Source organism: Dermacentor albipictus, chromosome 5, assembly GCF_038994185.2.
Source record: "Dermacentor albipictus isolate Rhodes 1998 colony chromosome 5, USDA_Dalb.pri_finalv2, whole genome shotgun sequence".
In the NCBI taxonomy this organism is placed as follows: domain Eukaryota; kingdom Metazoa; phylum Arthropoda; class Arachnida; order Ixodida; family Ixodidae; genus Dermacentor; species Dermacentor albipictus.
This window is the reverse complement of record NC_091825.1, coordinates 41,413,936-41,436,058: the sequence shown is the minus strand read 5'-3', so window position 1 is coordinate 41,436,058 and position 22,123 is coordinate 41,413,936. Positions and strand designations below refer to the sequence as shown.

At 44.2% G+C, this 22,123-nt stretch overlaps 1 protein-coding gene across 11 annotated transcripts in view; it reads left to right on the top strand.

Moving 5' to 3' along the window:
* Positions 1-22,123, top strand: part of LOC135902102 (proteoglycan 4-like) — a 73,077-nt gene that overhangs the window by 17,069 nt on the left and 33,885 nt on the right. For 10 of the 11 annotated variants that reach the window (XM_065432008.2, XM_065432010.2, XM_065432009.2 and 7 more), the window contains 7 exons: positions 6,436-6,504; positions 7,034-7,054; positions 11,185-11,214; positions 18,610-18,636; positions 18,716-18,757; positions 19,246-19,275; positions 22,055-22,096. In XM_065432008.2, the coding sequence (XP_065288080.1) occupies positions 6,436-6,504; positions 7,034-7,054; positions 11,185-11,214; positions 18,610-18,636; positions 18,716-18,757; positions 19,246-19,275; positions 22,055-22,096 (261 nt within the window). The remainder of the gene's footprint in view (positions 1-6,435; positions 6,505-7,033; positions 7,055-11,184; positions 11,215-18,609; positions 18,637-18,715; positions 18,758-19,245; positions 19,276-22,054; positions 22,097-22,123) is intronic. The other variant, XM_065432011.2, reaches the window with a different exon arrangement.

Below are 22,123 nucleotides of genomic sequence, written 5' to 3'. Positions count from 1 at the left end.
CTGTCCTGACTGATCATCGGCCCAGAAGGCAGTGAAGGCACTTTTGTACTTTCTAAGAACGCCTGGCTTGCACGAGCGGCTTTGCTGTCAGTGCCCGTCGCTATACCCTCTTTTTCTCCCTTCTCTTTATTCCCCTTCTATGTTCCCCCATGCGTAAGGCAGTAAGGCAGCCAACTAGACCCTTGACTAGGTAACATGCCTGCCTTATATATATATATATATATATATATATATATATATATATATATATATATATATATATATATATATATATATATATAGAGAGAGAGAGAGAGAGAGAGAGAGAGAGAGGGAGGGAGAGAGAGAGAGAGAGATGAGAGAGAGAGCGCCTCAATATTATTCAGTTCCGTGTGCGCAATTTACCAGCCCTGAATTCATCTTGAGAACTTTCGCATGTATACGTGCGCGAAGACTGCGCACTTGTGCGTGAGCTTTCCGGAACTCTCACAGACAGGCGGCGCCACGATTTGTATTCTACTCACAGATTTCTGACCACGCGTTACAGACCAGCGTTTCCGGGCGCAGCGTAGATACATCACACTCCAGAATAACCCGCAAGCCATGACAACTCATTATGGATCGACACTCTACGAGCACTTCCCGGCTCGGCAATAGCGCTTGCGGATGAATCTCCATTTCTGTTACACCGCCGACCTCGCTGTTGCAACATCGCAGCGAACATCACGCAAAAACACAGATGTGCCGCATGTATCTACACACATAAAAGACACCACGCATTCGTGTTGCAAAGTTGCTCGCTTCTCACCTTGACCTTGCGTGTCGCTCCCGTAAACACGAGACCGCTGAATAGCGTATCACGCACGCTCGAGACGCAAATGGTTTCTTGAAGGAGAGGAGCTTCGGAGAGGGGCATGACCGCTCAGGTGCATCAAATTTTATGGACGCTGTGTTCCGCGACAGCGCGCTTGTCGCAAATATCGGACATGTGTTTCGTTTATGGAGAAACAGGGCCGTGTTTTGTGCAGCTGAGAGATCAGATGTTTTACTGATGAATGCCAATATGTTATGTACCCCACTCCTGCTTAAAGCCTGACATCCAGGCTGGCAGTATGTAATAAATAAATAAATAAATAATTAAATAAATAATAAATAAATAAATAAATGCGGCTGTAGAGAGAATACGAGGAGGTTATGTAGACAGATTAAATTTTATTTTGCGGTTTACGCGCGGCATACCTCCGTGAACCAGAATGAGCAGTTGTAGTAACCTGCAACATGCTCTGGTCGTATACTGGAGCACTCAAATTTTGGCCAAGCATATGCGAAAATACTTTGTCCGAGTCACAGTAGAGGTTTACGGTCAATTAACACCATCCCTCATTGTCCTTTTTTTAATGATATCGATGCGGCTTTTCCAGATAGGATTGCTTGTTGTTGGATTGGCACCAGTACTTGCTGGAAGCATGAATCGGTGTATGCGTTAACTGTCAACGCAATATCCACGATATATCTCTTGCGCCTGTTCAGAGAGGTGGAAATTCCGAGGGCTTTTGTATGGCCATAAAAAAATGGGTTTGTATTTATTCCTAAGGACAAAACCAAATATCTGGTGAGAGATTAAAAGCGATATGCGAGCAAACCAATAATACTTAAGTGCCTTAGATAAGTACTCCAAAATGGTGGAGCATATTGTTTGATATATCGTACTAAACAACGTAAATCTGGAAAATCGCAAATATATTACTTTGTTGCATAAGTATTGGTGCTGAATGGGGCTGTACGTAGGTAAAATTGAAAACTGGGCGAGGTGGCTTCAACGCATAATTGTTAACGCCGTAATAAACACGGGGCACTGAAAAAGACCAGAAACACATATGCGCATTTGTGTGTCTGGTCTTTTCAGTGTACCATTTCTTTTTGTGTGTGTGTTTTTACTTTAACTTTGTGCTATGTGCAATTACGTGCGTGTAGCACTCGTCGTTACTATCTGTACATTCACATTTCTTTATTGCACGCTAGCTCATTGCATGAGACCCTAATGTGTCAGAATACGTTCATTTGTAAAGCTAAGCTTTTCTTGGACAACCTATTTCTTTTGTTCTTGTTTCGGTAAGAACATTAAATTATTCGTTCAAGTCATGCCATTAAATGACACTTTTCTGAATCCTTGCAAAACTGTTGTCGTGAATCAGTAAACACCTGGGGTCCTTGTTAGTCCATATGTAGCAGTGTATACTGAAAGCTGTCCAAGTCACGTCGGGGCGGCCAGAACAAAATAAGTCAAGCATGTCGGGTTCAACGAACGGCCCCTGGGTGTCTTCATCGCCTTCATAACATTTAGTTCATGGGTGCGGTCGACTACACTGAGCTGCAACGATGTCCTCAAGGTGCAGCACTTCCTTGCACGATGTCGCGGATTTTCATATCTCACGGTGTATATTTCATACATCCTAACAATGTCCTAAGCTGCCAGAATGGGCTCGAAATATCACTCGTGCGCAGTGGCGACCTCGGCCGAGCTAATTTTGCCATGTTAAGTAGCTCGGTAAAAGTACACAGGCACATCCTTGCTTAATTATCTTTAAGTGCACCTGCACTCTTAAGAAACCTAACCATGGATAATCAGCAGCCCACGAAATTTCAACTTTATAACCAGTGTACTCCTCGAATTATAGTCCGGAAAATACAGTACTTATTATATCCATACCCTTGACATTCGGACTCTCAGGTCTGCGTTTGTACATCCTTACGCTTCCACTGAACGATCGTACGCGGGCTATCATAATGAGCCTTACGTACTTCGGCTGCTTGATTTCAGTTTCACGGTATGGATCACGGAATAGCAGCATAAGTAGCATATTAGCGCGATAACCTGCAATTGTTGTGCAGCTTACCATTGCGGAACTATGAGCAGCAGAAGCATTGCTAGTAGTGTTAGTTTTAGTAGTAGTAGTAAACAGTAGCAGTAGCAGTACACCTGTCACTGCAGCATCTGTAGCTATTACAACCATAACTACTGCAGTAGGGTTAGAATAATCTGCACCCAGAATGATGGCGGTGGTCACATTGTCCCGAGTACGAGGTTTAAGGATACAATCCCTCTGCCCTTAATTGAGTCATGAAGTCGCGTTAACGGTAACTGAATCTCTGATGACAGGGCAATAATTCTAAATGTGAAAATTTCAAAGTGAGAACAAAAATAAAGCAGAAAGTAGTAAAGACAGGAGCCGTGTTGTCGAGCACACGAGGCTACAGTTTCGCAAGATGCATTTATAGCGCAAAACTCAGTCAGTACTACTCACCGATGGCCGCATTGTGTGACGCGTTATTCTTTGTGTTTCCTACCTCATACGCGAAGCCGCCACCTGCTACGTGCGGCGCAATAACGAAGTCTCTTGAGTTATTCCGTTGAATTCCTTCTTATAGATCTCCAATTTCACCTCGCATCAGAGATTGCAAGCCATGTTCTCTAAAGATGCGAAAAAGTAATTAGGAAAGTTCTCGCACACCGTTAACTGCCTTCTTACTGTCATGCCAGCGACCGAGTTGTATGTGTACGAAAGGCACTGAAACGATCTGGTGTACCGCGCACAGGAAACCGTTTACTCGAGGTATGACGGGTAAACAACAAGCGCTTACGCTAAGTAAAACCTTTCAGTTTCGGGTGGATTCTCTCTTTGCAGCCCAATGACAGCTCTTAAGAAATGGTCAGGCTGCAACCAATAGTTTACCCATATTATTATTACGCATAGAATCGTGGTTTCGTTTATTGTCGACGAGTTCGCGTTCGACAGGAGGCCCTCCTGTTGGTTCCCGTAGTCGCGACCCAGTTTTAAAAAGCTTTGCTGTAGGCGCTTAAGAGCGGTATGCTTCTCCCAAGGTGATCTCCTACACATTAACTGCTCGTGCTGCCAGCTACGCGGGCGGTCAGGCTGGCCGTCCATTTTGAATTGCACCTTGCTCTCGAAGAAGCTCGGCGCGGCCGCAGGGCGATGAAACTCGCCGCTCGACTGGACGCGGCGACCTCCAGCCGCCTCACGACGCCGGCGATTACGTTGGCACGGGCTTCGGTCGCGCAAGATCTCGCAAACAGGAAGCGAGAGATGCGTCCGGCGCATTGTGTTGTCGGGGCTCGTTTCACAACTTGGGGCTACTCCCGTCGACGCTATCTTTGTTCGGGCTGTCGGTGAGATGCCGGTCATACCGGAACCTGCCTGGTGGTTCTGGACTTATGATACCCGCCTTTTCTTTGGCGCCGTTTGACCAAGTTTTGTAGCCTATTCTTCTTGCTTCTTTGGACCGCGCTTTGAATCTTACAGGGTTATCTCGATGCGGCCTGAACAGAACGAGGGCCCTCCCATGATTCACGCTAGGCATCTTGATTAGATTGCGAGAGTTACTCATACTTTTGTGAGAACACGTGAATATAGTTCCCACACAAAGGACAACAATGGTGCAACACCTCATTTATCCAACGGACGAATCTACAGCGACGCTGCACGCCCACACGGACCCTGCCAGCCGGAGTAAAGGGTGATTAGAGGTGTGGCCCTTTAACGCACGTTCAATCTTTCCTTCGCTCTCTGCCCGGGGCGACACATGAGAGCAAAGACAAAGAAAGTCCTCTTCGGTATTGAAACCGTTAACGATGGTTCCGTATCCATTCAGATGGCGCGAGGGTAGGTGAAAAAGCAGAAAGTCCTCGGATATTGCTGCGAGTAGTCTATGGCAAACCGTTCTTATGCCTTTAAGTGTGGTACCTTGAAAACACAATAACAATGGCATATATCAGCGCACCGAATCTTCGTGAGGCAGACAGAGAAGTAAAGGCAGCAAGGTCCTACATTAAATTTGATCTCTTAGAGTTCCCTAACATTCAACCAGGGCATGCTACTTCCGTTGGCGCTGTCATTGTTCGGGCTGGGGAAGAGATTCCGGTCATACCGGAACCAGCATAATGGTTCTCAATTTCTCGTACACACTTTTTATTTTCTTTGGTGCCGTTTGACCAAGCTCTACAGGTGATTCCTCTTGCTGCAATATATTTTACATTTTCCTTTAATTTTTTTGCGCTTTATTGATTACAATTCCAAAATATCTGAAAAGTGGTGCCCTCGAGAAAAAACACCCAACGCAATGAGCGTGAAAGACTACTTTATTGAGAACTCCGCAAATAAAACTCGGCGGAAAGATCGCAATATAGCCGGTCTTTCACCTAGCGTTGTTTCGATCTCACAAGCAGCCCCATCACACTCGGAAAGCTAACGCAGCAGCCAGTTAAAGTCAGCGACACAATCAGTGCCGCAATGGTATTTCCCTTTATCTGCTTTGGTTTTACTGACTAGAACTCGTTATTTGTTCCAGAATAGTAGCGAAGGTTTTCGGGTGAGTCTTCTCGTAATCCTAACATCTTTTGCACTATTGACGCTTTCTTATGCACTTCCACATGGCAAATATTGCTTGCGCTTCTTGGGAAATGGTGGCGGGCCTAGTGGTGGCGAAGCAGATAAATTCGACCCAGTTATCGGGAATTTCTTACGTAAGGCATGGCTGTCAGAATTCGCCTTACCTTGTCTATTGTTCGACATTCATTTCTCATTTCTTAAACTATATTAACCGAAATGCAACCTTATTCTTTCCTCTAATTACTGCACAATTTAACGTAATTTTTCTCTGTATTGTTTCATGCTTTACTGTGATTCCTGGCCGTCTGTGTTTCTTTTTCGCACTTGTGGTCAACGGCACCATTAATTACAGAAAGAAACACAGGCATGCTCGGTGACATGCGTCAGTACGTAGTCACTTGACTCAAAGTGAACCACACTTCCGTCATCTATAATATCGCGTTGCCTTTATTTTGCTAAAGCTCGTGGTACGTTGCGTATCGGTATACACGAAAATGACACTATATATTTAGTTATATATATCCAATCTTTTTTGCTATGAGTCGACTTCTAGTTTCCATGCAGTTTGCTCCCTCACCGATAGAGATTTTGTGTGTCTCACATTTCTTTCAACCATGACAATACCACGTGTTTCAGGACAAGGGTTTTCGTTTAGAACAGGATCCGCTGCATTCTTATCAGAAGTGATGTGAAAATGTGTGGACCTGAAGACCAAGCGTTTATCCCCTGTCGCTCATTAGAACCCGTTGAGACGCACACTGAAATGACGTGTGGATTTCCTCGAGGCATTTGGCCTTAGATATTCTGTGAATTTGCATCTACAAATAACTGTTCCTTCCGTATTAAATCGTTAGGCGCCATCGGCACATATGCCATTGGGCAACAACTACTCATTCACCGGTCCGCTACAACTCAGGCTAAGCGTTCTATTTACAAAGGTGCGTTCTTGCACTTTTGGAACATTTCATACCATTGTACAGGCAGCGCTAGATAACATAAAATTATAATTATATGCATGACAGTTTTGCTTTTTTCTCCCTCATTATAGATGCCATCACCGCAAAAGGGGCCGACATTTCTGGAAACACACTGGGAAGAGGATTCCTCGAGAAATTCAGTAAGGACATTCTTGTATCGTTCATTTATTGAATAAAATTATGCGACACATTTCATACCTTGCTTCGTTCATTCCGATATAAGGCACTGCAAGAAGCTGAGCTCAGATTGCTGTTGTTGCTATGGTTACTCTACACAGCAGCGTTCCAAACAGGAGCGCGACAGCATTACGTGTACCGAAAGCAAACAGAAATTTTTTATTTCAGTCCCGTTTCTGAGCTTTTGGTCTGTGAACGATGCATTTATCTGAGTCATAACTCATTATAAATTGATGTACCTGCCATTTACTTTCTTCTAGTCCGTGCGTTTTGAGGTGGGTCTTACAGACTTTCGTGCTGCAGTAATGTTTACCTGTTACAGCGTGTGCACTTTCTTAAGTCATATTTACCGCTTTTGAGTAACTGAAGTTCTAGTCTTAATTGTTCCAGTAGCGCGTGCCTCTGTTTCGCAACTATAACTATTAGATTGTTTGTTCTCCAGAGTTCTTGATTTTTTGATACGACACTAAATGTTTCCATCTTCTATTTCAGCTACACCAAATCCCCTGAAAAGTAAGCAAACTCGATTTTTTTCTTTTGTGAGGGCTCATAGAAATTGCAGTCCAGATTTCTGGGTGTGGCAATGAACTTTTTTTTCAAGGCCATCTATGTAGCAATGTCTTGTGAAGTGCTTATTTTATAGTGACTAGCAGAATTAAAATATCATTGTTACTAGCTCGAAATTGCTGAACTGATTGAAGGTCTCCATTTGCTGCGGGAATTCTATGACACAAATTATAGAAGGTATAATTGCTGCCAAAGTTTATGTGAAAAGCAAAATGGGCGGTTTAGTTACTCGTAATCGACACTGCTCGCAATATTTTCATTTGTCGAGACTGCAAGACACAGCGCATGGTTAGGTAACTTTGTGAATTCCTTATTGCATCTCTCAGTGAAAGGCTATTATTTATTTATTGCACTAATTTATTTATCAACACTCCAATCTCTTGGCCACAGATTTAGGCCGGGATGCTGGCAGAAGATAAAATAGTAAACAAACTTTACGTAAACAATCAAACAATATAAGTTGCAAAAGCATGACAGACAAGAAATGTGTAATGTAGTTAACATAAACTAGATACAAACGATGTTAGCATTCGGGCCATCACTAAGTTGTTACTGAGTTTATTAATTATGCGCAGTGATAGCAAACTTGCCTCAGAGCCTTGTACACGTATTTCTGGAAGTTTACATATTTTATGCATATATTATGAATAATGTATTGTCAGGCTTGTACTTCATATCAACTATAGCTTCCAGAATCACCTATAAGTTGATGAATTGAGCGAGTCAATACTACTTCACACTGCATATGACCAGATGGCGCCATTGTGTACGTGTACTGCATAGTTCGATGTAAATATTAGGACGCTCCATGCAATTACTGTGCTTAAAAAAACTTCTTGGTGAAGATTTAGGAAACTCAAGTTGAGTTTATCGCCATCTTTCCGAACAAAAGCTATGGTGCCTATTTTTGTTGATGCTCTTAAGTAAAGAGAACACTGAAAAGCTTTTGCCAGCATCAAGTAACAACTAGATCAAATGCTCACAATAACATTTATTTAAAGAAAACAGCCTTTCAACGTTGTTTTTTTTTAAATGCTGTCTAGGAAGCTGGCTATGCTTAAACTCGAAACAATGCAAACCAAATTCAATTAAATTTCCATAGTGTGGTACGGCGAGTTTCAGTGGGTGTCCGCATTCCCGTGCAATTTTTCATGGTGGTTAGATATGGCATGGCACGGCAAGAACTTTATTTTGGTCAAGAGAAACTAAGGCCAGAGGGCACAAGCCCCGAGGCTATGTCGGTGGCTCCGCCCACGTAGGCACCGGTAGGCCAGAGGCATTCCCGAAGTCGTGAGCTCTCCGGACGGCCAGGAGTTGATCTTGGAGGACTTCGCTGGATATGCTCCGACTCCAGTCCTCCTCACTGTTGAGATCCGAAGTCCTTTGGTTGGGTCCCAGCCAGAACATATGATCAAATAGACACGGAGTGTCCACCACTTTTACATTCCGCGGGAAAATCCTGGTCAATCTTGATAAGCACAAAAGGTGTGGGATAAGATTTAGTTTGAATAATTCTTAATGTGACTGCTGGAGCTCGGTTGAGCTTCTGATGGGGAGGAGGAAAAAAAACCTCCTGCCGTCCCTATAGTGTGAGGTGATCTCGTGGAAAGTAGTAAGTGGGTCTTTGTAGGAGCCGCAGTCATCCTGGATCACTTCCTGCTTTGATGCGCAGCATGTGAGATCTCGCACAGCAGAGTGAGCTTGCTCGTTAGGAATGCAGCCATCGGGGCTGACCGAGTGGCCCTGATGAGCCGGAAACCATACTAAGTATGAGCTATCCAGTTGCTCGTAATTATGAGTATTAAGACTGTGTATAAGTAACTTGTGTGCTTAAATTCAGACGAAGCCGGCTGAGTAATTCCTAATAGCTGTATGGGAATCAGAGAAAATTGTGGAGCCTCTCCTCATTGTAATTGCAAGTGCTATGCTTGCTTCTTCGGTGGATGAATGGAGCTAGTTCTTAGTGACGCCGCGTTTATTAATTTACCGCTCTCATCGACCACGGCAATAGCGTAGCGGTTGCCCGATCCATAACTAGTTGCATCGGCAAAAAGATCTGAGCTTTGTTGTTGGTGCAGTTTACCCACAATGCATTTGGCCCTGGCGTCCCTTCTGCCCTTGTTGTGGACAGGATGAATATTTCTAGGTATGGGGTCTACAACTAATTTTGTCTCCACCTCCTTGGGAATGTTGAACTTAGAGACGTCTCCTCCTCGAGGCAGTATTCCGGCTTCATCTAGATTTTTGCACCCTGGCTTAGTGTTGGAGAGTCTTGCAATTTGTGACATCGAATGTGCCTCAATGAACTCATCTATAGTGTTATGAAGTCTTAACTTGTTGAGGAGTTCGGTATTTGTTCCATGCGGGAGTCCAAGAGCCATTTTGAGTCCGGAGCGTATAAGTGCGTTTAGCTTAACCTTCTCTCCTTTCCCCCAGTTCAGGTATGATGTAATGTACGTCACATGACTGATGAAAAATGCTTGATATGCTCTGATGAGATTGTCCTACTTGAGGCCTGCATTTCTACTTGAGACCCTGCCCAGGAGCCTTAATGTACTGTTGGCCTGACTTGTGACACGGTTTAGGGCCGTAACATTACAGCTCCTTGCGTCAACGAGAAGACCCAGAATTTTAATTGTCGCTCCTCTTGGTATGACCCATCCTGTGTTGTCTGTGATTTTAATTGGCAGAGTTTCTAAAGGCACAAGGTTTCTGACACCTTCTCTCCCCTGTCTAAAGAGCAGCAGTTCAGATTTACTAGGTGATAGCCTGAGTCCGGTGCCCTTAAGGAAGGATTCTGTGGTGTCTACGGCTGCCTGTAGTGCCTGCTCTAGTGCTACGAGTGACCCCCTGGGGACCCACACTGTGATATCGTCAGCGTTTATGACGTGCCCCAAGCTCGGAATTTTGGACAATTCCTCCGAGAGCCTGTGCATGGCAATCTTAAAGAAGAGGGGGGACAATACTGAACCTTGTGGTGTGCCGTTGTTGCCTAAATTGTTTTCCCACTTTCCACGCCACAACTGTTCTGTGTAAAACACACTGTACTGTTGGTGGTGAAAATAAACTTCAACTTCAAATTGTATGGACCGCCTGCGACTATCTCGAGTTGGACCCGACTCACATAATTGTAAAAATTATTTCCCAGGTTCAAGGTTGAGATTTCATGTAGGATATCTTTATGTGCCACCGTATAAAATGCTTTGATAAAATCCAGACCCAGGAGGCCCTTTACGTCCCTGCTAGAATCGTTAATAATAGCGCGTTTGATCATGAGCATGGCGTCCTGTTTGGATAATGCCTTCCGAAAGCCTACGAGATTGTGCCTGAAATGCTCCTGGTTTTCTATGTGTTCTATTATCCTGTTATGAATAGCATGTTCGGCTACCTTGCCAATACAGGATGTAAGTGATATGGGCCTGAGGTTCTCCTTTGTTAGTGGTTTGCCGGGTTTCGGTATAAACGCCACCTTGGCCTCTTTCCATTCCGGTGGGACGGTGCCGGATCTCCAGTGACTATTAATTTTTACCGTGGGTGCGTCTATGGCATCATCGTCCAGGTTTCGCAAAAGTTTATTTTTGAAGCCATCCGGACTCAGGGCAGATCTCTCATTTACATTAAAGTGTAAATGCCTTATCTCAGCTGCAGTGAAGTCACTGTCCAAGTCCGGTTGTGATATCCCGGAGTAAGGTTCGCTTATTTCTTCTTCAAACCTCAGAAATTTATCTGGTATGAACAAACAATCTACACTGCGCATTGTAGTTGGCAGTGTATAAATACAGGCCTCGTAAATTTTCCTGTGCTTCTGTAACCACTTAAGGCATAAAACAAATTTTGTAGTGCTTGACTGGCAGCACGAAGCCGTACACACAAAGCGCCGATAGCGCGTTCTCTAAAGCTGGCTTCATCATAAAGCAGAGCTTCCTTAATCATAATTCAGGCTGCAAGGACGAAATTTCTAAAAGTAATTCCTCTTTAAACTTGACATTGACAATCAGCAAGTGTGCTGGTTGATACGACGGAACCATACGATTTTGTTTGCCAATGTGTAACAAAATTCTTTCTTTTCCTGGCAGCTGGGTCGACACCGTTCGACTTCCGATTTAGTAAGTCGCTCCTTGAGAGCTCATTTTTTATCTTTTGTGCATGTTTTGTACCCATAAAAAGCAGTGCTTCTTATTAATTATTCTTAGTGATCAGGGGAAGCGCTCGCTGTCGTAGCAGCCGTTTCATGGCTGATCGCTGGTATAGTGACCATATAATGAATGTCATTGAGTGAATTCGATAAGATATTGTGGTCTCAATTCGATGCAAGCTTCAGCCCAAAAAATAATTGTGCTCTGGTTCCAAATATTTTTTTCATATAAGCAAAGTGTAACCTATCTGTTCGTTTAATTCATGTTGTTGAACATTTAAAAACGAACGCAGCACATTGTACTATTATACATTGGGCTGCAGCTGCATATAAAGGAGCTCACGGTAGCACGTCGACTCTTGCATCACTCGCTTGAAGTACACGAAGAAAAAGCACCTACGATTACACCATTGCTACAACATCCACAATAGACTAGGAAACGACTAAAATGTACAGACAATACCACATCACGAGAGTAGCTTGTCGGGGCTGCAAGAATAATTAGGTGATGCTTGCACAGTGATTACGAATGGTCGCTGCAGAAGCTTAACCCAATGACTCCGAACAACGTATACGCTCAATGCATCATTAGGCGCAGGTAAAGTTTTTGTGCGGCTGTCGCTTAATCCAGCCCGAATCTCTCTCGCAAGGAATCTCAAGAGCGTACTGGACGCAGACCGATGTTTCTACGCCTGGGCGGCAGGCTAAGCTGGGCGCCGAACTCGCTTTCGAGCCCAAATTCTGGCCTTTCTCCAGAAGGAAGAAGCGCCGTAATTGTGACTAATACATCATCGAGAACTCGCTTCCCCGTGCCGTTCCAGGAATAAGCAGCACAATGTCGTACCGAATTACCCGATGCACGAACGATGCTCCTTCCATGACTCCTTGAGAGCGCGTGCCCACGGTTCGCGGAGGCTGCGTTTGCAGCGGTATAGACAGCAATACTTGAAATTTTAATTTTCATTCAGCGCTATTGCTTACGTCGATGGATAAAACATGCGGTTCCTTCAACCGCGGAAATGGCAGCCATGTGCCCTATTGGCGGCGAGGAGTTACGGAGTCGCCATCTATCGGAAGCGCCTCGCTGGCGTAGTATGGGGATCACGTGGCGCGCTCCTCATAGGTTTTGCTGTGAGGGCTCACTGAAAACACCACGCACGAGCTCTCCCGCATATTTCTGCAAGTACTTTTGAAACGAGATAAAATTTTTACTGTCTAAATAATATTCTTGGGCAAACTGAAAGCACAGAATCGTTTACAGACGCTATGTCTCTTTACCGAATACGTACAGTGAACGCCACTGCGCGTGGTCGCCGCGATGAAGTCTCCCGACCCGGCTTCTTGCGTGAAAGGTAGGCAAACGCTGAGAGCAGAGTATGTGAAATATGTCCTTATAGTGTTTGTATAACTAAATGGAGCCCGATAGAATGAAGCCCCAATGCAGCGATCGCACAGATTCATAGCGACCGACTGCGCGTCTGCATGCTTGTCCGCGCACTGTTTCGCTTTCACCACGTGCGCCTTCTCGCACCGTGCCACGAGCTTTAGGCCGCAGAATATGAGCATTTGACAGTATAAAAGCAACCATTGTTGCGTGGGCACTATCAGAGCTAATCAAAAATAATTTCATTGTAGAGGCTTCGACGCCTACGGGGACTGTTATGTGCCGTCGCGACGATTCCATGTTTTTTTCTTCTAAATTCTTGGACGTTTCAATATTACTGCTCGAGTTGCGCCGCACTGTATGCTTATCGGCGTTCTCAGCGTGCGATTTCCCACTGCTTCTTTTTTGGTAATCCAGTGCAATAATCCATAACACAAACATGCGCATATGCCATTCTTTTTTTAATGCGCTTCTTACCATTCCCTTACCACTCCAGTGAACTCGCCAGTATATATAGCATCGACAAGTTCATAGACCAAACCGTCATGACATTAGTCGGGCAGCGGACTCGGGCGAGCGTCTTAGTCCGCGTTTTCCGAACATCGCATACCCGGCGGCGTAGCAGAAATCTTTCTCGCGTCTGTGCTTGCTGCATACCCGAGTTGTAGCCGATGACCGTTTGCCCGTTTTATGTTTCGCGAGCCAAGCTTCACGCAGCTTCTTGTACTGCAGCTACGTGTGAATAGGGCTGACACCGGGCTCCGTTGCGTAAGTCCGGCACTGCGGCACCGAGCAGTAGCCTACCATGTTGCGCGCCTTCAAAGGCAGCCACTATCTATTGAAGTGCTTTCAAGCGTTATAAAGGAGACACTCGAAGCGGGAAAATTTCGCCACTAAATGAGGACCGCAGCGTACGAGGGAATTTAAACTCTCGTTTTCAGCTCGCTTCGGCGCTCCCGAAGCAGCCGACGCGGCCGCTATGTCCACGTGATCCCTAATAGCACGTCACGCCGACGGTGGCGCCTGCTTTTCCAGTGGTGGAGCTCGAGGCCAATACTACGAGGTGCCTAGATGCAGCGTTACACGTTAACCTTTTAGGGAACGCGTAGACGGAGAATAAGCGGCAATATGCGGCAGATAATAGGCGGTAGATGGTGCCACCTAAATATCAACTTCTTCCCATTATTTGCGAACTGGAAATTTCCGCACAGCTTGAAACTATTTAAAAATGGAAACTCTGGGTTCTGCGTCCCGATACTACAGTGATAAGGGAACGCCCAATGGAGAACTGTCAATTTGGTTTGACTACGTGGCCTTCTTTAACGTGCATGCTATGTATGGTGGTGCACCATTTTTGCATACCACCCCCATTGCAATGCGGCCGCCGGGACCGGGTGGATTTGTAATTTTAAAAAAAAATCTGCAAATTGAGCTTATACCTCTCAAAGACGAAACACTCACAGACAAAAAATAAACAGAAAAAAAACAAACGAAGCCATGTGCTTTTTCCTAAGAAACGATTTCAAACAACTTACTCATTATCACCTGCTTTTGCACATCGCTTTTTTGCAAGGCTAGTGAAATGATAGATCAAAAACAAAGGGTGTGAAAAAGTCCCTATTATACTAGTATATGTGCAAAAGTGTACGTACAGAAGCGTTTCGCAGTGGCTAGATATTCACTGCCCACTGATGAAGCAGTGGAACCGTCATGCTGTGATGTTTCGAAGCCTAGTTTTCATTCATTAATATTCTACCCGAGACTTGCTATGACACTTGTAAAACTTTTGCATGCAGGGATGTTCGCAAAATGTTTAGTGCTTCCTCCTACAAACGCAGTGAATGCGGCCGGTGAGGTAGCACACACTTCCTTTTCTTCCCTGTATATTTCGCTAGAGCTGCATCTCCTGCGGAGTATAAAGCCATTAAATAATCCACTTGGTTTCCGATTACTTGGTTCTTAAAGTGACATTATTTATTTATTTATTTATTTATTTATTTGAATGCATTCAAGGCCCATAGGGCGCTACAGAAGGGAGTGGTAACAATAAATAGGCAAAAAAACACAACGCAAATATGAGGTAACATATTGAAGCGCTTTTTTTAAGTCACTGCGGTCCGTAATAGGCACAGTGGAGGTGGGCAAGTGGTTCGACTCATTGCCAGTTCGAGGAATGAAATAATGAAAGTGTTGGTTAGTGTTGGTTAGTGACAACGAGGAACAAACACGTTATAATGACGATCAATACGAGATGATATGATTAAAGTGTCGGAAAGTAGTTCGTGCTTAAGACGAGTGTTATGGTACTAAATCGTATGAAATAAGGAGAGACGTGCTATTTTCCTACCTAAGAAAATTGACAGAAACCGTAACACCGTTTTCATAGATGAGACGCTGGAAAGGCTGGGGTAGTCGTAAAAAATGAAGTGTGGTCTACGATTCTGCACAGCTTCAAGGTGGCTAGCAAGACTTTCAGTAAATGAATCCCACCCAGCTGATGCATATTCTTGGGTGCTATAAAGTAAAGGTGTTCCAAACTTTTTTACTCCAATTCTTCAATCAGCCCATCGCAATTGGTCAAACATTTTTCGGGTCATCCCCACTTCACCTATCAGTCACGCGACGTCACCCAGACCGCGATAGCTCCCCATCTGGTATGATGTGTACACTCTGATTATGCATGATTGGACCGAATAAAAGATAAATGGTTGTTTCTGATTCGATGCCTTTTCGCCATTAGCCCTCGGCTATTGGTCAAATGTTTTCGGGCTGCACACACGTCACCTGCCTGTCACGTAACTTCACAAAACCACGAAAACTGAGTGCGTCAAAGTTGCGTGTACGTGTTAAAGAGCAATAATATTCCGACTGAATTTCTTGCTTAATAGCCGCAGGTTGCCGCGTTCCGAAAGGAATAAAACATGGCTGCTGCCGATCGTTTAGGCACTGGCTACTCGTACCCTGCCGGGGAGCATGGGTTTATTTGCGTACAGTAAAACTTTTTGCGTAGCCGTGTTAAATTTCGAGCACTTTCGGCACGTTTACGACCTCACTCTGCAAACTCTTCTTTGTTGAGGATACGTTTTAGCGGCATTCTTAACCTTCCGTTGAATACCGCTGCGATTTTCGACCACCCACCTCAAGCTAAGGGAAAGCGGACCAATCGCGGGTGCTGGCAGTACCCTCTTCATATGGTTATCGATTTTCTGCGCACTGGCTCGGCCCCATCGAATCCCTCTCCTCTTGAGCGTGCTCCTCGCTTCTTGTCAGCCAATTAGATAAGAGAAACCGCTCAGTGTAGGCAATGTTATTCGTTTTTAAAGCAAACAAAAGCGACCTCCTATAAACGAGGAGAGCGTTTGATTGGTTTGTTCAGACAACCTTGCCTGTCACCGCCCGACGCTTGAGTCGGTGGTTTCGAATATTTGACGTCAGGATATTGGAATAAGAAGATATTGGAATAGGAATAGTTTTACGTTAAAGGGCCCCTAGTTTGGAGCGAATGAAGCGAACAAAGAATAAAGAAGGAGTTTAAGAGAAGCAGGGGCCACTGAAAAATTAGGGCGCAGGTACCCAAGCATGCGGTTAGCATTACTCACAATATAATTATTGTGTGGTTGCCAAGACAGGTAAGAATTATTGTGGACCCGTAAGTATATGTGAGTAGTCACTTCTTCGAGAGGGCAACCATTTGTGTTATACGTACGAGCGTTAGTGAAAAGTTTGGTAGAAATTTTCATTAGTTTGCACGTCGTCGCATTGAGTTTCATTTTCCATGTGTTACACCAATCAGAAATATTGTCAAGGTCAGTCTGTAGTATCGATGTGTCATTATCAGAGGAAATCACGCGATATAGAACACAGTAGTGTGCAAAAAGTGTAACAGAAGAGCTAATACAACCAGGTAAATAGTTTGTGTAAATCAGAAATAATTGAATGTTCTTAAAAATAATTATTTATTTAAGCAGCAATAATGTTTAAAAAAAACTGTCCGCCGCACGATGACTGTCGACGGCAACGCGAACGGCAATCGAGCATTGTGGTGCCAGACCGTATTCGCATTTATTGCCATGGGTAGCGGTAAATCTAAATGGTTCGTTGATTCGCCTACATGCAACATACATCGATATCGGCCCACATTGCTATGGCACTCGTTTGCGAAGGTGACCCATTAGCGCGATGGCATGACGACGACTGTTTGAAGCCGATGCAGTGACGATGGAATGAAGAAGGAATCATATCGGTGGAACGAAAACGGCTTATAATGATGACGGCATGACGAAAATGAGTTGTCGATTCTTAAATATAATGATGGTGTAACGACGACAATGTGGCAGCGGCAACATAATGAGAATGAAATGAAAGTACCTTAATGAAGATACTGGCATGATAAGGACGGTATGAAGACGACAGCATTGAGAAACGGGAACGACGACGACGGCCAGATGGCTACGGTATAACAGCTGATGCCTGATAGCTTCTGTGTGACGACGACGCACTGAAGACGATGACATGACAACGGCGGCATAATCACGATTTGAAGATAACACTATGATTACTATACAATACTGGAAAAAATGACGTTGATGGATGGAGGATGGTATGACGATGATAGGATGATGACGTCGAAGTGATGACGATGGTGAATCGATCGAGGACAGCAATGACATGGCTACAACTATATGACGACGACGGCGGGATGAGAGTCGAATGTCGAAGTTACAATGATGATGATGAAACTACCGCGACGGCATCCCGACGAAGGTATGAAGCCGAATGCATGACGACGACTGTATGACGACAGCATAACAACGGCATGAAGCGAAAGGGATGATGACTAGTGTATGATGACAATGGCACAGCGATGATTATCAAGAAACCTGTGTGACGACGATAGCGTGACGACGATGGGTCACGAGAGTGGGATGGTGTAGCTCGGGTGATGATGATGACACGATTACGACGGCATCCCAACGATGGTCTCACAATGGAGGCATCATAGCGACTGACGACGACAGCATGATGAGATTGGTGTAATCACGATTGAATGAGAACGATGCAGCGACAATGACGAAGAAAGATTGACCTCGACGGAACGACGGCGGCATGAGGATAATGATATGATGTTAGTGCTGTGGTGAACGTGATAAAACGACAGTCTGATAATGACGTCATGCCGACGTCTATGTGAAGGTGATAACGTGAGGAAGATGGCATGACGAGAGTCGGGTGACAAAGCTGGAAAGACGACGATGCAACGACCACGGCGGCATCACCACCCCCAAGCACATATATCTAGTGAACTAAACTAGTGGACTGTACCACTGGGCTGAAATAGAAGGTCCGACGATAACACTATGACGAGAGTCAGATAACGAAGCTGGAATGACGACAATGGAACAACCCCGACGGCATCACAACCAGGAGCACATACCTAGTGGCCCAAGCAAGTAGACAACTTGGGTCCCTGGGCCAGCGTAAGAGGCTGATAGATAGATAGATAGATAGATAGATAGATAGATAGATAGATAGATAGATAGATAGATAGATAGATAGATAGATAGATAGATAGATAGATAGATAGATAGATAGATAGATAGATAGATAGATAGACAGATAGATAGATAGATAGATAGATAGATAGATAGATAGATAGATAGATAGATAGATAGATAGATAGATAGATAGATAGATAGATAGATAGATAGATAGATAGATAGATAGATAGATAGATAGATAGATAGATTGCCGTACAGACATGAGCCGTGAATTAGATTTGACGACAGACGACAGTGCTCGCCTATACTGTTGTGGCTTTAGTCTTGCTTGTTTTTCTGGGTGCAATTTCGTCCTTACAGTCAAGGATTCGATAAATAGCTCATAGTTGCGGCGGCATGGTTTATTCTTCACCATTCCTACTACAACGCAACAGTGTGCTCAATGGTGGCATTTATGTGCCGGTTTTATTCTTTTGCGCTGCAGATTCGGCAAAACCGGACAACCGTTTTGGTAAGTAGTAATCAATGTGACCGCCTCTCGGCATCCAATGTGTTACTGTCATTGCTCAAGAATTAATTTCAATGTTCAGTCATGCTTCCAGCGTCCGGCCGAAGAACGCCATCAAATTTTGGTAAGTATTATAAATATTATAAAAGTATTATAAAGTATTATAAAATGTACTGCACGTTTTTTTCTTTTGTTCTTTTTTTTTCGTACTTCATGACAACATGAATTTTTGCTTTCAAGAAATTTAGCTACTGGTCTCGTCAATTTAGCTATTCATTACGCTCACCACGCTACTTACCTCTCTTGCGTTGGAGATATATACACTGTATGCTCCAGTTTCGATGTCGTTTCTTACCTAGCAACCTTGATATTTCTCTGAATACATGGTGGCGTATGTATTCGGAGGATTATCAACGTTTTTTATAAGAAACAAAACCGAAACTTGAGCATACATCAAACATACCTTTCTTCCCTGCAACCGCACTTCTGCAGGCCTCATGCCCAGCTGATTGACTGTCTTCCTCAAAATTAAGTTTCACGCCGAAGAAAGCCAATAAGCTTACTCCAATATAATTTCACAACTAACATGTTCGGTATGCTTTTTTTTTTCAGTGACAAGGCCGACGTTCTTTACCGAGAGCCGTAAGTCAACAATTCATCTCCAGAGATAGTCATAATTTTTATTGAATTTGCGGTAGCGAACCGAGCCTTACGACCACCCTGATTGACTGATGACATACGTTGTGTAACGAAATGCAGGCGATTTCATTATTTACATACTTAGAAATTTGTGGGCCACCCGGAAGATGCATGCTACCTTTGAGGAGCCTAACCTACATGATGTAGCAGTATGAATGCGTTGAACGAAATAAGGATAATTAGGACCTACGTTGGCGTTTGTACCCACACAGCACCGTCCATTCGCACGTTGTCGTGCCTACGATTGTACATTTGCTTGAAGAATGTATCTTTAGCAGCGTATGTTGTAAATGTAATTCGTTCGTATGAGGGCTAGACATAAAGCTTTGTAGAGACACTGTGCTCCCTGCCTGTGATCTGGCGTATGTGTGTACTACACAATAAATGCTAAATTTCTTTACTACTTTCGATCATTATATCCGCTCAATGCAGTTATCGCAGCACCTTTGCACTGTCTATGCGTGCATCTGTGTGTGTGTCTTATACGTGAATGCAATGCTTCTGTGTCTTGCGTGACCCATTGCGTGAAAGGAAGTACCAAATTCCTTGTGAGTTCCCTCTACATTGACGAAAGCATAGTCATAGCAAACAAATCCACTTTAACGTTATCGATAATCTGCAACAGTGCTGCAGCAAAATGATATATGTGGATAACAAGTTTTCACCATTACGGTGAACCTTTTGTCCAGGAAAAGTACACATTTCAGCCGTAGCGGCTGGAATTAGGCACTTCGTAGTTATGCCTCGAAAACAGAACCACTGCTGCAAATAATGACTTTTGATATATGTTTCATGCGTCAAGAACTCTGAACCCATGCACCGAGAGAGCTTACCACGTGTAGCCAAAGCGTGCTAGAGAAAATATTTGCAGCATGGAGCTCGAGATGCAAGAAATTCAAGAAAATACTAAATCATCAATAGGCACAAAGAATATTTTGGCCCACAATACTGTTATAAGCAGGAATATTTTCACGAGCGCCAAAATATTCTCAAACGTAACACCAGAGAATCCCACTACTCTTGAGTCGAGGAAAGTGCTTGCGTGTGCTGGGTAACAAACCGTTTTGAATGCCCAGATTAACGTCCAACAATGTAGTCATTATAGCTGTTGCGTTAGAGACTCGCGACGTGGGGACAGTAGAATGGAGAACTAGCTGTGAAGCTCACAATATTTGCAAGGCAGAAAGGATGCTCAGAAGAGAGCCCACGTGATGACCACAGGAACGTTTAATAGCTCATAATAACTGCGTGCGTTATGTCATCACTCTAAACCATTGAGTTAATCGTCGCATTGACTAACTATGATAAAGCTAGCAGTATTGAGCCTACCTTTCTTTGTGGCCCGACCCTTTCGTGGCGTGATCCTATCCTCAGAGCTCGAGGCAAAATTGAGCAAAGGAAATTCACATAAACTGTGTTTAAATGAATAAGACGAAGCTGCCGCTCGGAGAGCACACGACAGAAGTAACCAAACACAGGGGCCCACTCTTAAAGCGAACACGTGAGTACAATGCGTGTCTAGTTCCTCTCTCAATAGAGCACAATCGCCTAGACTTGCATCACATGACTTCTGATTACTCGCTCTGACCTCTTTCGAAGCACCTGTGCACCGCACTAAGCAATGTGACAGGCGCACATTAGTGTGTTCCAATTGCCCGTGCACAAGACAATACGTAAATAAATTTCCACAGCCCTTTTCACAGTTTGCGTCCTTTTTGTAAATTCCTTAGGAACGTATCACATCTTTCTATTCAAAGTGTAAGTATGTTCCATAGACAAATTCGGCTCATGTTGTTTCCTTTCCGCCATTTTGGGTACACACATGCCGAAATCGTAGATTGAGCAATATCTGTAGACTCTTAAATGCGTGAGGCTATGCGTTCATAGCGTACCTAGGCGCACCTATATATATCTAGACGTAAAATACAGAAGGCTACATTCTTCCTTTGCCCTTCAGCCATAAATATCTCTAAGAGGGCCCCAGAAGTCTTGCCATTGCCTCTGAGATGGTGCAGCCCGTAGACGCGAGTGATTTGGAACACCATTGCACTGAATACATGTTGAACTGTACATGCGCTCTCTGAAGCTCCTCGCGGCTCTTGTCCAGTGCTGAATAGGTCGCTTTATGAAGCTTTAGAGGGACGTTTCGCAACACTTCTTCAAAATGTGACGCGGGTCGCATGCAGGCAACTGAAGGTGTGTCAATCTTGCCGACGAAGCTGCGTCACAAAAAAAGGCTATTAGAGAAATGGATGTCGCGGATGAATGACATCGTCTCTTTCTTTTTTCTGAAGCATGCTAGCAGCAGTATTTTTCTGATGTTTCGTTCTGCAAGAGGTCTGGAATGCGTACTGTGGATAGATCGCGTACACTCAGCAGCTAGTGGCCCGCGGTTCATAATTAAATTGTGGGATTTCCCCTCCCGGAACTAGACTCTTCTTTATACAGGACGGCTTAATAGAGGGCTCCAAGTTTACCTTTACTACCTAGGGTTAGTTACCGTGTCTCTAATTACAAGAACGTTCGTACACTTTCGTACACTCGTTTATGTGTTCTCTTCCGCTATCCCCGTCTTTATTATCGGTGGATGTGATATGCAGTAAACACCAACTAGGCCAAACTGAAGTTCTTCTGCAGTTTGTTATAACACGGTTTAACTGTAAATTCAATTGATCGAGGCTTGTTTACCTCCGCTAACGCCTATATCATGCCTCTGTTGCAGCTCCGCGACCGACTACAGCACCTCGAGTGCTTATACCCACAAGTAAGTGACAGACCAAATACTTTGTTT